Source organism: Carcharodon carcharias, chromosome 26 (genome assembly GCF_017639515.1).
Source record: "Carcharodon carcharias isolate sCarCar2 chromosome 26, sCarCar2.pri, whole genome shotgun sequence".
Lineage (NCBI taxonomy): Eukaryota > Metazoa > Chordata > Chondrichthyes > Lamniformes > Lamnidae > Carcharodon > Carcharodon carcharias.
The window spans coordinates 13,287,456-13,304,844 of record NC_054492.1 but is presented as its reverse complement, the minus strand read 5'-3'; the positions used below and the strand labels follow the sequence as shown (position 1 = coordinate 13,304,844).

The following is a 17,389-nucleotide window of genomic DNA, read 5'->3' as shown; positions in this document are numbered from 1 at the left end:
CAGTTTATATGGAAAGCATCAGTCAAATTTTCAAGTTTTTTTAAACCACGGGATCATTTTTGTCACATCTTCCCCCTCCCAAAAGATTTACTACAAGCTATAATTAAATGGAGAAATGCTTTTTGTTTCTGTACATTTCTTGCAACCTACATTATGATACCTCTCTGCAGAAAGTCATCAAGTCTGTACATTTCACATCAAGGAAAAGGGTTTGAACAGATTTCCTGTACTCACATAGGACACAAGGTGTGAAGCAGTCACTGCGGGCAACTAGTGACTGCTGTAAAATGACAGTGCTTTATGTGATACTTGCTACATATCATGTGGTCAGTAGGACCACTTATCAGCAGCCGCTATGGTCCCCTCGGATTGTAAGCTCCAATTCATTTGGCACAGGGCCTTACTGTATTTCCATCCACTGAAGTCTTGTGATTATCCCCAAACCCCCCCCCCCCCCACCACCACCACTTCACCAACTCCACCTCCCCCCACCCCACCCCCACTGCCCGCTGAATGAAAATGGAAAGCCAAAGTCATGTACCATGAGCCCAGAATTGCCAACAGATTGGGGAAAGTTGTCAACCGATGAATCATGCGCTGTTCCGTGCTGTTTTGGCTGATGGTCACAGACACACATGTTTACTATAAGCTCAACTGCCACACCAATAACCATCCATGCATGTGGTTTACATACTGAAGAGATAGTCTAAATGGCACAGTAAAACAGTTTTAAGTCTTTTAAGCTGCCGAGCTTTACGCTTCTCAATTTCGTGTGGTTGGTCCCTTTTAGGAAGGCTACAGTCGGTGCTGTGGTTTGACCTCACTCTGCCATTTCACATTTCACACTACAGAATCTTTGATTTCAGAACCAATCCTCACCCTCGGTTGGGGGCAATGAGCAGAAATCTCCACGTATAAGTTTTTTTGATTAATTTGGTTGTTTGGTGACTCGGGGTATCCAGAGTCCTTGTCATTGAGAGTGTTTTCCAGCACAGGTGTACTGCAGATATGGTTGTCATTCAGACTCTGGTAGCCTTTGTGATGCTCGGAGGCTGCTACTTGCACAGGGTTTCCATTTAAAGGCAGGCTTTCGTGTGGGATCTCAATCTTCCTTTGTTTCTTTTGTTGTATGCTCGAGCACTCACCGTCTTTAATCAACGACTTCATTTTGTCTCTGTTCCGATACAAAAAGACCAGGGACGAGACCGCAAGTGTTAACCCGAAGACCACGCTCACTGCTACAAATTCAGTCCAGTAGTTCTTGCTGTTGGTGTGTTGAGGAAACCGGCTCTCACTGCTGAGCGGATTGATAATGACCCCATTCCTTTCATTCATTACTGGATTGGACTTCCTCGAAGCATGCAAGGTCGTGGCCTCTGGTGATGCATCCAATTTCAGGCAGTAGTTTGCAACCAGCAGCTGAAAGTCTTCTTCTACTGCCCAGCACTCATAGACACCCAGAGGCTCCGCAGCTGCAATAATTCCACCGTCGGGAAGCACCATGAAATTGGCATCTACGGCAGCCCCATTGTACTTCCACTTCCTGGTGGCAAAGTTTGACTGCACTTTGCATGGCAACACCTTGAAGCTGTTGGGTGACACAGCGACGGTCTCACAGGTGATGGGACCTGTTTACCAGGGGGGGAAAAAAAAAATCATTAATACTTCATATTAAAATGCACACTTCAAAGGAATGGACTTTTGAAAACAGAATAGAAGCACATCCCACCCAATGTGGAAACAGCTGAGGCATAGGGATTACAAATGGTACATTTTTTTCCTTACATTTCAACTGTGACTACACATCAAACGTAGTTCTCTGGCTGTGAAGTGCTTTAGGACCTCCTATGGTCAGGAAAGGTGCTATAGAAATGCAAGTCCTTTCTTTTACACTGAACAGTTAAAATGTGCTGAAGCTAGTGGAAAACATAGAACTGAGAATCAGTCTAAGCATCTTCTGGCCTATTTTGATTACGGTCATTTTTCTTGATTTTAAATACATTTGTTCTATCTACAAATGAACAAGTGTCTATTTAACAAGATAGGGTCTGTACTTGAATTGTTATTGACCAACAAACAGACAGGTCAAACTACCTCCAGCCAGGTCGATGGATGTGCACGGACAGTCTTATCCTCACTGCAAATTCCAATCTATCCATTTCAATAGATACAAAACTGTGGGACGTGTGCGTGACACAGTCCAATACACACAGGCAACATGCATTCGGCAAACTGAGTCCCACAGTTTACACCCCGAGTGCTGATTTCAGAATCAGTGGTTACTTAGAACTGAGGAGTTGGTAAATATGAGGAAAGACTGAATAGGCCAAGGCTCTTTTCCAAAGAAAAGGGAAGGCTGAGCGATGATCCAATAGAAGTCTATAAAATTATGAAGGGATTCAATAGGTCAGACATAGAGTTTCCACCTTCAGGGAAGACCAGAACTAAGGGTCACAGATACAAGATAGTCACCAATAAATCAAATAGGGAATTCAGGAGAAGGGTCTTTACCCAGTGGTCAGAATGTGGAACTTGCGATCACATTGAGTCCCTGAGGCAAATCGCATGGATGCAATGGAGGGGAAGCTGGACAAATATAGGAGGGAGACAGGAATAGAAGGACATGTTGACAGGATCAGATGAAATAGGGTGGGAGGAGGCTCATGCAGAACATAAACACTGGCAAAGACTGCTCAGGTCGAACGTCCTGTTTCTATGCTGTACATTCTCTGTAATTCTAAGTAATTGCCATTGTAACATTGTAGTTGGATTGTAGTGGGATTTTAATGCATGCAACATCAGTATCCAGCTCTTGAATTAAACACTTATACACCGACTGTCTCCTTATTCACATAGGGAATTTTTCTGGGACAGCATGTCCCAAGCTCCCAATCTCTACCACCTAGAAGGCCAATTAAGGGTTGCAAGCACCTGGGAACACCACCACCTGAAAGCTCTCCTCCAGGTCACACACCATCCTGACTTAGAAATATATCATCATTCCTTCATCGTCACTGGGTCAAAATCCTGGAGCTCCCTACATCACACGGACTGCAGCGGTCCAAGAAGATGGCTCACCACCACCTTCTCAAGGTCAGTTAGGGATGCACAATAAATGCTGGCCCTATCAGCGATGCTCACATTCCATGAATTAATTAAAGAAAAGAACTTTCTTCAGAGGTCCAGTGTATTCCTGAGAGTGTAGTCTACACTTTTCACTGCTTCATACAGGACAAACAAGTGAAAAAAAATAGATAGCTGAAGATAATGCTGCTCTTTATTGGAAATTTATGAGTCAAAATCCTTTGGCTGAATATACATTGATGCTGAAGAAAAAAATGCTGTAATCTAAGGAATAGCTAACAACAGTTTACATTTACATCACAGGATCAGAATAACAGAATAGTTACAGTGCAGGAGGAGGCCATTCAGCCCATCATGTCTGCACTGGCTCTCTGAATGAGCAATTCACTTAATTCTCCCGTCTTCTCCCCATAACCCTGCACATTCTTCCTTTTCGGGTAGCAGTCCCAATTCCCTTTTGAATGCCTCAATTGAATCTGCCTCCGCTACACTCTCAGGCAGTACATTCCAGAACTTAACCATTCGCTGTGTGAGAAAGTTTCTCCTCATGTCGCTTGTGCTTCTTTTGCCAATTGCTTTAAATCCATGCCCTCTTGTTCTTGATCCTTTCACAAATGGGAACAGTTTTTCCTTATTGACTCTGTCAGACCCCTCATGATCTTGAATATCTCTAGCAAGTCTCCTCTCAGCCCTCTTTTCTCCAATGAGAGTAATCTCCAATCTCCTCTTGAATCTATCTTGATAACTGAAGTTCCTCACCCCTGGGCATGCTCATAAATCTTTTCCGCACTCTCTTCAATGCCTTCACATCTTTCCTAAAGTGTGGCACCCAGAACAGGATGCAGTACTCCAGCTCAGGCCAAACTAGTGTCTTAAACAAGTTTTACATAACCTCTTTGCTCTTGTGTTCTATGCTCTTATTAATAAAGCCTAGGATGCTGTATGCTTTATTAACCACTCTCTCAACCTGCTTTACCACCTTCAATGGCTTATGTGCATGTACACCAAGGTCCTTCTGCACCTTCTTTAGAGTTGTACTCTTTATTTTGTGTTGTCCCTCCATTGTTGTGTTCTTCCTACCAAAGTGAATTACTTTACATGTCTCTGCACTGAACTTCATCTGCTGCTTGTCCGCCCATTCCACCTACTTGTCTATGTCCTTTTGAACTACTACACTATCCTCCTTACAGTTCACAATGCTTCCAAGTTTTGCACCGTCCATAAATTTTGAACTTGTGCCCTGTACACTAAGGTCTAGGTCATTAATACATATTAGAAAGAGCAAAGCTCCTGACACCAATCCCTGGGGAACTTCACTATAAACATTACTCCAGCCCAAAAACCATCCATTAACTACTACTCTCTGTTTCCTGTACCCTAGCCAATTTCATATCCATGTTGCTACTGTCCCTTTTATTCCATGAGCTTTGCTCACAAGTCTGTTGTGCAGCACTGTATCAAATGCCTTTTGGAATTCCATATACAGCACATCAACCGCGTTGCCCTCATCAACCCTCTCTATTGCGTCTTCAAAAAACTCCAGCAAATTAGCTAAACATGATTTTCCCTTAACAAATCCATACTGGCTTTCTTCAATTAACCTGCATTTGCCCATATGACTATTAATTTTGTCCCAAATTACTGCTTCTAGAAGTTTCCCCATCACTGAAGTTAAACAGACTGGCCTGTGGTTGCTGGGCTTATCTTTGCACCCTTCTTTGAATAAAGTCATAATATTTCTCCAGTCCTCTGGCTCCATCCCTGTGTCTAAGGAAGACTGGAAAATTATGGCCAATGCCTCTGCAATTTCCAATCTCACCTCCCTCAGTATCCTTGGATGTATCACATCCAGTCCTGGTAGCTTATCAACTTTAAAGTACAGAGAGCCTATTCAATACATCCTCCTTATCAATTTTCAAGCCTTCTAGTGTCTGAACTACCTATTCTTTCACCATGACCTGGGCAGAATCTTCTTCCTTGATAAAGATAGATGCAAATTATTCATTTAATACCTCAGCTATGCCCCCTGACTCCCTGCATAAATCCCCTTTTTGGTCCCTAATCAGCCCTACTCCTCCAGTGACCACTTTTTTACTATTTATATGCCCTTGGAAGACTTTGGAATTCCCTTTTATGTTAGCTGCCAGCCTCTTTTCATAGTCCCTCTTTGCTTCCCTTATTTGCTTTATCACTTTCCCTCTGAAACTTTATATTCAGCCTGATTCACCATTGTATGATCCACCTGTCATATCCATATCTGTCACAAGCACATTTTTTCTTCTTCATCTTAATCTTTATATCTTTTGTCATCCAGGGAGCTCTGGATTTATTTGTCCTACCTTTCCCTTTTGGGAGAATATATCTTGACTGTGCCTGAACCATCTCTCCTTTGAAGATAGCCTGTTGATCAGTTACCATTTCTCCTACCAACCTTTGACTCCAATTTATTAAGCCCTGATCCATTCTTACCCCACTGAAGTTGGCTTTCCCCTCATTAATTATTCTTCCTCTGGATTGTTCTTATAAAACACCGTTCACATAGTCAAACAGCCCAAAAGCACTTCATGGGAGTGTAAAACTGACACCAAGCCAATGAAGGAATCATTAGGACAGGTGGCCAAAAGTTTGGCTAAAGAGGCAGGTTTCAAGCAGCGTCTTAAAGGAGGAGAGAGGTTTAGCAGGTATGTGGAGAGGCATAGGGAGGGAATCCATTTCTGGGACTAGGCCGCTAAGTGCATGGCTTCCAATGTTGAGGCCGAGAAAACTGAGGATGCATAACAGATATCTGAATCAGAGGAATGCAGAGATCTCAGTTGGTTGTGGGGCATGAGAAGGTTTTAGAGATGGGAAAAGGCATGACCATGAAGGGATCTGAATGCGAGGATGAGAATTTTATAACTGAGATGTTGGTGGACCTGGGGCTAATGTAGGTCAGCAAGCAAAGGACTTAGTATGAGTTGGGATGTAGAGACTGAATTTAAATGATCAGAAATGTTGTTGGGAGCAATGGACAATGGACCTGAATTACATTATTTGCAGCTATTTTAACAAAGGTTGAAATCTATTTGTTGTATTACTTTTCATCAATCAACTGATCCCAGTGGACAGCACAAAAATACTTCAGAACTTAAGGTCAGAGCAAGAAATTAAATTCCATTTAATCTGCGACTACATCCAGGTCCAAGTAAGAGTTTTACATACGAACATGCGAATTAGGAGCAGGAGGAGGCCACTCAGCCCCTTGAGCCTGCTCTACTATTCAATAAGATCATGGTTGATCTGAATATAACCCCACATTCCTGCCTACCCTCAATAACCTTTCACCCCCTTGTTAATCAAGAATTTATCTAGCTCTGCCTTAAAAATATTCAAAGACTCTTTTTCATCGCCTTTTAAGGAACAGAGTTCCAAAGACTCACAACCCTCAGAGAAAACATTCTCCTCATCTCTGTCTTAAGTCCCTTATTTTTAAAGTGACCCCTAGTTCTAGATTCTCCTACAAGAGGAAATATCCTCTCCACATCCACCCTGTCAAGACCCCTCAGGATCTTAAAGGTTTCTATCAAGTCACCTCTTACTCTTCTAAATTCCAGTGGATACAGGCCTAACCTGCCTAGCCTTTCTTCATGAGACAACCTGTCCATTCCTGGTATTAGTCTAGTAAACATTCTTTGAACTGTTTCTGATGCATTTACATCTTTCTTTAAATAAGGAGACTAGTTCTGGGAGAGATGGGGACAGATTGGGAGCCACGGCGCATTCAAGGTCCTTTGAGGGGAAAGTAAGATTGGGTATACAATGGTAGCTTGCAAGAACAGGGAGTTAAGGATGGGTTTTAATGAGGGGTGGGGTGATGGCAGCAATTTCGAATGGAAAGGGGCAATACCATAGGAAAGTAAACCTTTTACAACATCAGCTGAAATTGGGTGCTTAAAGAGAATGGGAATCCAGAACAGGAGGTGGTACCATGGACTAGGTGTTATAAGTGGGTAAGGCAGCCTCGTCGTTATGGTAGTGAACCAGCATCTTAGAGACAATGGGCAGGATTTTGCTTTCTTGGTCAGTGCCCTGACATCAGGGTCAAATGTGGGTCCTGAACCCTCACCAGGGTGGGGGGGACAGTCACTTGGCAGTGATTTTACTTAAATTGGCCAATTAGAGGTCAGAGGACATGCACGCCGATTGAGGATTGAGGATAGCGGGTGGGCTCTCAAAGCTGCCAAGCCAGTAAGAGGCCCTCCAGCATGGAAGGAGCTGGAGTCCTGCCTTTACAGGCAAGAGACTGAGAAGGTGCCTCCATCTCAAGGTGCTCTCTTAGCAATTTTTCAAACGTCTGAAGAGAAAATGGCCACAGCTGCTGGGTCACCATTGTGGAGGGGAAGCCCACCTATAGGGTCCTCCACAGCTGCAGCTTTGGCCAGATAGGTGGACAGAGCCTTAAAAGCATCCTGGGGCTGGCCCCCTGGGGTACTGCCAGGAGGCCACCTCCAGGCAGTTGCTGTGCTCCCCTCGCATGGTGGGGGTGTGGGGAAGGGGGAAGGGGGAAGGGGAGTGCGTGCAGTAGGCTGACTGGAAAATTCCAGTTGGCCTCTGATAAAACCCTGCCACAGTAATTTAGGAAGTTAAATTGAATAAATCTGGTAAATGAACCAAAAACGAACAACAAAGTGCAGAGTTTCCAAGGAAAGTGGACCTGGTTCATTCATCTCCTTCAGGGAAGAGCACCTGCTACTCCTCCCTGGTCTGGCCTACACAGGACTCCAGTTCCGTGGTCATTGACTGTTCATGTTCTCAGGGGAGTTAGGGGTAGACATACATACTGTCTCACCAGAGTTGCTCAATCTCAAATACAAATAAAATTAAGTGCTCCTAGGGGGCATGCAGGGAAAAGACTAGAGACAGATGGAAAAAGAGAAGGGCATTAGAGGTAGTTGCAAAGAGATAGTACAAATACAATGGGCAGAGTGGCCTCCTGTAGTGCTGGCAACAACCTAATGGCTCTACTTCCCTTCAGGCTTTATAGTTTTCCACTTGTCATCACTTTCAACAATCAGCTTCTCAAGTTCAGGAATCCAATGCAGCAACATTATTCATTCCTCTCTGAATTTTAACAGCCTAATCTTCACCTCCTGTCAGCCGCTGTTCCTTGTCAAATTCTATTGCTGTGCACAACCAGTTTCTTCAATGTGTGGTACCTTTTCACCTAGATCATGGTCTGTGCGGTTTCTTCCAGGCTGCTGAATGGCCAGACACAGCTCAGCAGGAACATTGCTGTCAACCTCCGATGAAAATTAGTCTGATGAATCCAAGTAAAAATAAATCCTACAACTGCTGGAAAATTGAAATGTAAACATTTGCTCTTATGCAAAAAAAAGCTGGGAGCAAGAGTTGGCCATTCAGCCCCACAAACCTGCTCTGCCATTCAGTACAATCATGGCTCAACATCTACCTCAACCCACTTTTAAAAAATTCATTCATGGGATATGGGCGTCACTGGCTAGGCCAGCATTTATTGCCCATCCCGAATTGCCCTTGTTCAGAGGGCTTTTAAGAGTCAACCACATTGCTGTGGGTCTGGAGTCACATGTAGGCCAGACCAGGTAAGGACAGCAGATTTCTTTCCCTAAAGGACATTAGTGAACCAGATGGGTTTTCCCATGCACTCCCCATATCTCTAAATTCTCTGAATGCCAAGAAATCTATCACTCTCCGTCTTAAATATGCTCATTGATTTAGCATCCACAACCCTCTTGAGTAGGGAATTCCTAAGATCCTCAACATTCCAAGTGCAGAATTATCCCTTCATCTCAGTCCTAAGTGGCTGAGCCCTATCCTGAAACCATGACCCCTAGTTGTAGACTCTCTGGCCAGGGTTAAGAGCCTCCTAGTTTCTATCCTTGCAAACCCTTGAAGTGTTTTATCCATCTTACTGAAATCACTTCTTGTTCCCCTAGGCTTCAGAGAATATGGCCCATTCTACTCAATTTCTCCACATTGTTCAGGAACTAATCCAGTCAATCCGAGGTGGGACCTGGTTCCATCCTTTTTCTTCATAATGAAATTGGGCGTGGGACGGGGGGGTGCGGGGGGTGCGGTGGGGGTAGGTACAGTTTATATGAACCCCAAAATGGACAGTCAGCTCGTTGAGTACAGGGCCATGGAAGCCTGATTGATCTTATCAACCAAGTTTTGCTTTCATAATTCTTCCTAGAGTCCTGTTCAAAGCTGACCAGATCCACTATCTGTCCATCAGGTGGCAGGGGGAATATGGCATAAAAACAGAAAGTGCTGGAAAACGTCAGCGGGTCTGGCAGCCTCATTGGAGAGAGAAACAGAGTTTACATTTCGAGTCCAATCTAACTCTTCTTCGGAACTGATAATGTGGCAGTGGGAGGCTGCGGCCAGGGATATATGGGGACGACCCCATGAGCTAGCTGAGGGGAGAGGGAAGCACTGGAGATAATCAGGAGGGTGGTGGACTGGAGCCTGGGGCGAGGGAGGTTAAGAAAAACCTCCTGCAGAGGCCTAGAGGCCCATTCGTGCCCTTCTAGCCTTCAAGGACACTGAAAATAACCTTTTAAAAACTGACCTGCCTGGAACACTTCTGGTCCACAGTTCACCCCTCAACAGAAACTGATCTACATATTTAAACAGCACCAAACTGCCCTGCTGAGGGACAGTCCTGTCACCTTTTCAAAACAGCAGGTTAATATTGGGGCATGGTGGAAAGGCAGTGGGATCTGAGTGGGTAAGTGGCTGCCCTCATTTTAACTACCCTGCCCACCCAGCCCAGGTCTGTCAGGCAGGTTGGGTGTAAATTTGGGGCTCTAAATGCTGGAAACAGAGAAGAGAGCAATCAGCTTCTGTAAGGGGAAATGACAGGTTCAGGTGTGGAACCTTCATCAGAATGGGAAATTGGAAGAGAAATGCACCTCCTTTATGACTTCTACCTGCTGACCTCTTCCTCAACCCTTCCTCTGTTTATCTAGTCCTGCTAAAGAGCTGATGTAGGGGGCTAAGCTCCCAACTTTAACCAATCCTTTCTCTTGGACATTGACGGGCCTGTTATATACATTCTGCTGGCAGTTCTGGGGGCGGGGGGGAGGGGTGTGGGGTCTACTTGGAGCACTGCATTTCAGAATCACAAAAACGTGTACAAATGCTGAGGGGCAGATGGTTGACCCAGATGTGTAGGAGGCAGGTCAGTTTTTAAAAGATTTTGACCCCTGCATGCCCCTGCTACTCTATATCCAGGGTTCCTTTCCAGGTATTGATCACTCTTTGGGATTAGTTTTCACCGGGGAAAACAGGGCCATACCTCCCATTAGCCCCAAAGCCCCCTGCAGCTTTCACTGGGACTACTGCAGCGTGCGCAAAGAACTTCCCTGGAACATACAGTTGGTCTCTTTTCCCATGCAAATCAAAGCCTAAATGAGGTAGTTAGGACCTCGCTTGCAATGTTAAAGAACACATAGGGTAAAATTTTTAGCTCGGCGGGCAGGCACACGCCCGACTCGGCCGAGCGTAAAATGACAAGCGATGATGTCGGGCGGGCGTCCCAACATCATTGGATATTTCGGTCGGTGGGCGCGTGCCGGAGTCGGCAGCTCGTCCGCCGACAATTAAAATGCCTGTCAAGGCTATTAAAAAGTTAATTGAAATAAATTTTTTTGCTGCCTGTGCAACCTTACAGTTGGCGGGCAGGCGAAAAGGCCAAGCGGCCTTTGCACTTTTTTGGAAACCTGATCCACGGGTGGGATGAGGTTTCCAAAAGCAAATAATAATAAAATTAAAACTTTGATTTTTCATCAGTAACATGTCCCTGCTCATGTGGCACAGGTCACATATCTCTTCATCTACCTGAAGCAGCTTTGTGCCTCGGGGAGATTATGAAGCGCGCACTCGCGCACATGAGGCAAAGTTCACGCTCGTCCAGCTCGCACTCCTCCTTCACCCGCACAGGCAGCGCTGAGCGCTGCTACTCGTATTTCATGCTGGGCGGGCCTTAATTGGCTTCTCGACCACCACCCCACCCACCCCGCCCGACATGGGTGAAATTCTGCCCAGAGTGTAGAGTTCAATGGTTTCATTGTCCTGTGTTCATTTATCTGAGTCTGGTAATTGATCCGTGCTCCCTGTGGTTGATTAGTTAAGCCTGAGTGTTGACTCAGAGCAAAGAAATCGGAACAACTGAGCAGTTGAGTTGAGATAATCATGGGTGCAGACATTTTGTGATTGCTGAGATATCTTAAAGCCCTTAACTAAACCTTGCACACTTAGAAATTAGTGTCATCTCAACATTGATCTGAGGCAAATGAAATAAATCAAATATACAAACTGGTGAATATACAATAGGCGGGGCTGAGGGGGCAAAATCTCCGTCCACTTGTACCAGAGTTTTGACCAAGAAATGGCCAGAACAATTTTGAAAATTAATTTCTTCTGGAGCCAGAAGGTGCTGGAGTGCTGGTTGTACAAAGAATACTGCCTGCCTGACATCATACTGCTTCAACAAGGCACCCCTCTCTTCCACAAGCACCTCACTGTGGGTCTCCATCAGTAACCCAGCCAGCTGATGTTCCTGTAACCAAAGAGCATTGGGCTGCCCAAAAGCCATTTTACCAGTTACTACTTCTACCCCCTTCTCCTGCAGTCATAGTTGAATTTGCAATAGTGCTCCACATGAATCCACATGTATTCCACATTGGGCCTTGGATACTTTAGTAAAGTTCTCTCTCTCTCCGTCACCTCTTTTCAAGCCTGAAGGATCCCAGGGTTTTCTAACCTAGTAGTTCAACACAACTGAGAGGATAGTTAGGCCATTTCAAAGGCCAGTTAAGAATTATACAGAGGCTAGGCCAGGTAAGGAGGGCGAGTTTACTTCCCTAATCACCCTTGTGAAAGCAGGTGAACTGGCTTCTTGAACCACTGCAGTCGCTGATCGAAGGCAACAATGATAACCTGCACTTATAAAGCGCCTTTAACATAGTAAAATATCCAAAGGCCCTTCACAGTGTAATCAGATAAAATATGACACTGACCCACGTGAGGAGATAATAGGATAGATGAACAAAAGCTTGGTCGAAGAGGTGGTTAGAAGAATTGTCTTAATAGAGGACAGAGATAAATGGCGAGGTTTAGTGAGGGAGTTCTAGAGCCCAGGCAACCGAAGGCATGGTCGCCAATGGTAGATTAGAACTGAATGTTGTATCCACAGCCTAGTGTATTGATGTCCGAAGCCTGTGCTGAGAACCCTTTGAGGTTGGAATGCCCAAAACACCAGCAATATTTCAAAAAGTACCTTATGATGTTACTAACAATTGTTCTCTGGAACTTGTTAACCAAATCATCCCCCATAGTGAGTGTGAAATAAATGGCAGTGCTTAAAACATTTTAACAAGTGCATAATTCAAACGATGATTATCTTCCAGCGCAAATTTCACCTGGAAGAATAGGAATTACTTACGAGGTGGTCGTAAAGCCCTGGGGCTTAACAACGATCCATCAGGCTGCTGACAGTGCTGCTCTGGCCTCCCTTTCTCAATGTCTTGCTTCCAATGGCTGTAAATAAAATATTCTGTATTAGCGGTCCATGTTAGATTGGTGCAGTGTAAGGGGTCAATATCTCAATCATGCTCAGATTGCTGCTTCAAAACTTAAACTGCACTATTTTTTCGATTACACTTGGGGCCCATTTTAACTACCATAGATGTCGGTGTATAAGTCGACTTCTGAAGCCTTGAAAAATTCCTCCAAAAACTGGATTAACTTCTACTGATGAATATAAGTGCGAACTGCCATCGCTGGTGTGGGTGCTCGCCATTTTGAAATGTCACTGGCATCCGACACATAGCGTGGGCGTGTCTTAAACTCCCGCACATCTTCCTAGCGCAGCCCGTATTACCTGCTTGATCCCTTGTGCCTAGGTTATAAGGTGCCGGTAGGTAAAACATGCACCTGGGGGAGGTGAAGAATTGAGGCTGACCACTAATGGGGATATAGAATGTTGTGGCCGAAAAGGGGGGGGGGGTCAGCTCATACATCAAGTATAGGCAAAAACATGTTAATTTTTCATTTGTTAAAAGGATTGACACCTGATAAGTAATCTCAAGCTGTGGTTCAGTTGGTAGCACCCTTGCCTCTGAGTCAAAAGGTTATGGGTTCAAGTCCCATTCCAGAGATTTGAGTGCAAAATCTAGGCTGGCACTGGAGTGCTACACTGTGAGAGGTACTGTATTTCAGAAGTGATGTTTAACTGAGGTGCTTCTGCTCTGCCTCAGTCAGGAACAAACAAGAAAGAATCCTTAAGACTATTTTGAGAAAGAACAGGGGAGTTAACTCTGGCCAATATTTCTCACTAACACAGATTATCTGGTCATAATTACGTTGCTTTTTGCGAGAGCTTGCTGTGTGCAAATTGGCTGTGGTATATCCTATGTGACTACAATTCATAAGTATTTCACTTGGATATAAGTTATTTTGGATTGTCTTGAGGTCGTAAAAGGTGCTTAATAAATGCAAGTTGTTTTTTCTATGGCAGTTCATTACAAACAGAGGAGTCCTTAGATAATACAGTGTGTATTACCCGCTGCTAAAGTTCAGCTGTGTTCTTTAAATGATATAAAATCTAATTGCTGTTTAAATAAACACAGACGGAGGTCAGCCAGAGATTAATTGTTCTCTGGTGCTGTTGATAGGTGGGAAGGTTACTGCAGATTTGAGGCTATAGGTGAGAAACTGTAATTGCTATGGGCAATCAGTGACTAGTCACTCCAACTCATAAGTCAATAGGATAGTTTTTGTTGCTATGGAAATTTCTTTGGATATTGCAAACCGTTACATTTTTTCCTTTTACTCAACAGTTTTTGAATGTGTGACACTGAAATTCGCAGATAGAGTTTTGAGGGAAATAAGTTCGAGGTCCAGTTTTTTAAACTTAGGCAGGCTTGTATCTATCTTTGCGTATATATTTTTGGACAATTCTAATATCGAAGAAAATCAGAAACTGTTCCACTGAACTATAAATATCAAAATACATTCTAATGAAAAGTAAAATACTAAGGAAGCTGGAAATTTGAAATGAAAACAGAAACTAGTGGCAGCACCCAGCAGGTGTGTCAGCAACTGTGGTAAAAGAAACAGTGTTAACTGGTGGAATTTTAACCTCCCGCCATCACCCACGCCCCCCACCCTGTCCCATCCGCCACCCAAGACAGTTGGGTTTGGTTCAGGTGAGGGATTAAGAAGCCCAGCCAGTCTTGATCCCATCCACTTGTTATGGTCGCTGAAACCTTTAAGAAGGCTGTGTGCCTCCAGTTGAACAAGGCTTTTATTTTTAACTCATGTCAGCCAGATTTTCTGGGCCCTGGGAAACCGGTCAGGTAAAAGGTCCGAGGGGCTGAATCCATAAAGTTAGAGCCTTTACAGCACTGCTTATGGGCCAGGAGGAGCAGAAGTGTTTCCTCTTGTCCCAACAAGCAAACCTGTAAAGTTCCCCAATCTCTACAATCACCCCCAACCAACATCGCCATTATTGACACACCATCACTGTAACCCCCCACCCTGATCTCTGACACCATAAGGATCAGTGCCCTGCTGCTCTCAACTGCAATTAGCAATGCCTCTATTTCCAATCCCCTTACTTCTCTCCAATCTCTTTCCAACTCCCCAGTGTTCCTCCAAAGAGACAGATTTCCAGGTATCCAGACCAGAACTTTCCCAGTCCGTTTCAAAACTCCACTCCAGTAAATAATGGGGTCACCATTTCAGATTGATGAATCTTTATCGCAGATTTAAGTTTTGTAAATGCCAAGTACATTCATCGAAAACTACTTACTGATCTAGACGCAATCCTCGTATGTCACTGCAAATGTTCTTGTACCAGGCACAGTAAGGGTCTCTGGCCAGGACACACTCTCCACAGCTCAGGTAGATGTTGCAGTTTGAGACAGGTAGCTGAACTACTCCAGAGAACGAAGACGCATATAACATGCCCTGTGAATTGGGGACAAAATGCTTCGTTTGAATTTAAGTCAACAGACTGATTGACACAGCTCATGAAGATAATGTGTCAGGGGTTAGTCGGGGATCAGGGGACATAGTCAGGAGGTTGAGGAAGGAGTGGGGGTGGGGGGGGGTGGCGGGGGGGGGGTGGAGGTGGTGGGGGGCGGTTGGTGCAGTGCGGTGTTCAGTGTGAGTAATTGGGGGGGGGATCTGTTTTATAGTTACCCAGAAGTTAGACTAAGATTTTTCTGTCATTTCCTGGGTAACTATCCAGGTAATTGAATTGGAATCGTGTGAAGTCTCTAACTCTTACTCAGAGTTTGTGACTTTTCTGGAGGGTCCCGGGAAGCAGGGGAATAGCCTTTGGAAGTTCAAACTTCCCGGGCAATTCCCACAGAGTCAATGCGTTGGGATTTCTGCGCGGGCCCAAACGTATCTTGGGTCATACATCTGGTTTCCAACGATCCGGTGAGTGGACGATCTTGGCTGTTATTTCATCCAAAACGAGTGAGCTTTTGGATCAGCTGTAATATTCCCACCTCTGAGCCAATGGGTGCAGAGCTCAAACCCCATTCTGCAAAAGTTCCGATGAGGAAAGACCTGCTCTGAATTCCAGGCTGACGGATGGGATTTGTCCCTCATCATAAGGACAAAGTGAGCCTATAAAACCAGCCTGTCATACAGGACTAACCTATATAGAGTCTATATAGTACAAAAAAGACTAACCATCTTATCAACCACAATAACGGTGGTTAAGCTGATGGTAGGAATGTTCCTATTTCAGACTGTTAATCAGCCTGCAAATTCTTCCAGCCTCTCCAAAGGACGAATAGGAAAAAAACACTCTGAAAATGTCCCATTTGCACCTTATTAAACATGCCATTTTTTTCTTTATTCGTTCACTCGCCCATGGTATGTGGGCGTTATTGGCAAGACCAGCATTTGTTGCCCTTGAACTGAGTGGCTTGCCACACCATTTCAGGGGGCAGCTAAGAGTCAGCTACATTGCTGTGGATCCGGAGTCACATGTAGGCCACACCAAGTTAGGGCAGCAGTTTTCCTTTTCTAAAAGGAAATTAGGTTTTTTTTTTAAACAGCAATAGACAATGGCTTCATAGTCACCATTACTGAGACTAGCTTCTCAATTCCAGATTATTACTTGAATTCAAGTTCCTCCAGCTGCCACAGTGGGAGTTGAACCCTTGCCTCCCAGGGCATTAGCCTGGGCTGCTCGATTACTAGTCTAGTGGACATTACCATGATGCCACTATCTTCCCCCTTTCCTTAGCAACCTCTGCATTTGATCCTCTTTTGTTATAAAGCCCAAATCAAACAAAAAGAAAAGACAGCAGTTAGGCACAGATTCTGGGTGGATCTTGTTGATCTTGCCATGATTGATTGCTGGCAAGAAAAAGGAAAGCAAATAGCTTTCCAGTAATTGAGTCATGTTCCAGCAATTATTACTGTGTTGGCTGAGATGCGAACTGTTTATTTTGTCTTCAGAAGAAAAAAAGAGCGATTCTTAATTAAATTTGTACCTGTTTCGAATCCAGTATCAGATTCTGCACTGGCTGTGGTTCCGCAAAGAGAGTAATTTCCTCAATAATATGAACCTTACGATTCACATTTATAGCTTTGTGCAGTATTCCATTTTCTGTCAAAAACAGTAAATAATAACGTAATTTTTTTTGAAGTGCAAGGTAATAAAATCCAACGGCAATGATACCACTTAATGTAAATATATTTCACCTCAATGCATGTAGAAGATATTTTTATTAAGATATCTTATTCCTTTGTGGATCTGATAGTGTCTCTCTCCCACAGGCTATTAAGGATCTAACTTCAAATGCTGAATTTTCTTTCAACTGCTCAGCGTTTTTAAGTCACGTGACGCATTATTGAATTACCAGCCCACAAAAGGGAGTGTTCTTTGAAAAGCCATCAGCTAGTAAGAATTGTGCTGCACAATTTTTGCAGACAAGGATCTAACTGAGACAACCTCAATTACACAGACGGGGAGAAGGGCCTCTCTTCCTTCAATTACTGGTGTTTTACCCTAGATTAGCTACGGGAGTTAATCCTTTTGTGCTCAATTGCAAAAGCATCTGGCAAAGTAGAATATCTGAAAACAATGGGGATAATATCTCCCAGCTCTGAGGCGTTAAAATGGCAGAACTGATCTCCCCATCCCTCGCTCCCCATCACAGAACCTTTCTGATTTTCATTTCCAAGCAGTGACCATGAGAACATCCCCCAATATTTCAGACCTGTAGGCTTGAATTTACCACAAAGATTCTTTCCT

General features: G+C 44.2%; 1 protein-coding gene across 13 annotated transcripts in view; it reads right to left on the bottom strand.

The window, feature by feature from the left end:
* Positions 1 to 510: 510 nt before the first annotated feature.
* sema4ba (sema domain, immunoglobulin domain (Ig), transmembrane domain (TM) and short cytoplasmic domain, (semaphorin) 4Ba) overlaps positions 511 to 17,389 on the bottom strand; it is a 439,407-nt gene continuing 422,528 nt past the window's right edge. For all 13 annotated transcript variants that reach the window (XM_041174645.1, XM_041174643.1, XM_041174648.1 and 10 more), the window contains 4 exons: positions 16,626 to 16,741; positions 14,921 to 15,078; positions 12,551 to 12,645; positions 511 to 1,628 (listed from right to left, as the gene is read on the bottom strand). In XM_041174645.1, coding sequence (XP_041030579.1) covers positions 841 to 1,628; positions 12,551 to 12,645; positions 14,921 to 15,078; positions 16,626 to 16,741 — 1,157 coding nt within the window. In that variant the 3' untranslated portion in view covers positions 511 to 840. The remainder of the gene's footprint in view (positions 1,629 to 12,550; positions 12,646 to 14,920; positions 15,079 to 16,625; positions 16,742 to 17,389) is intronic.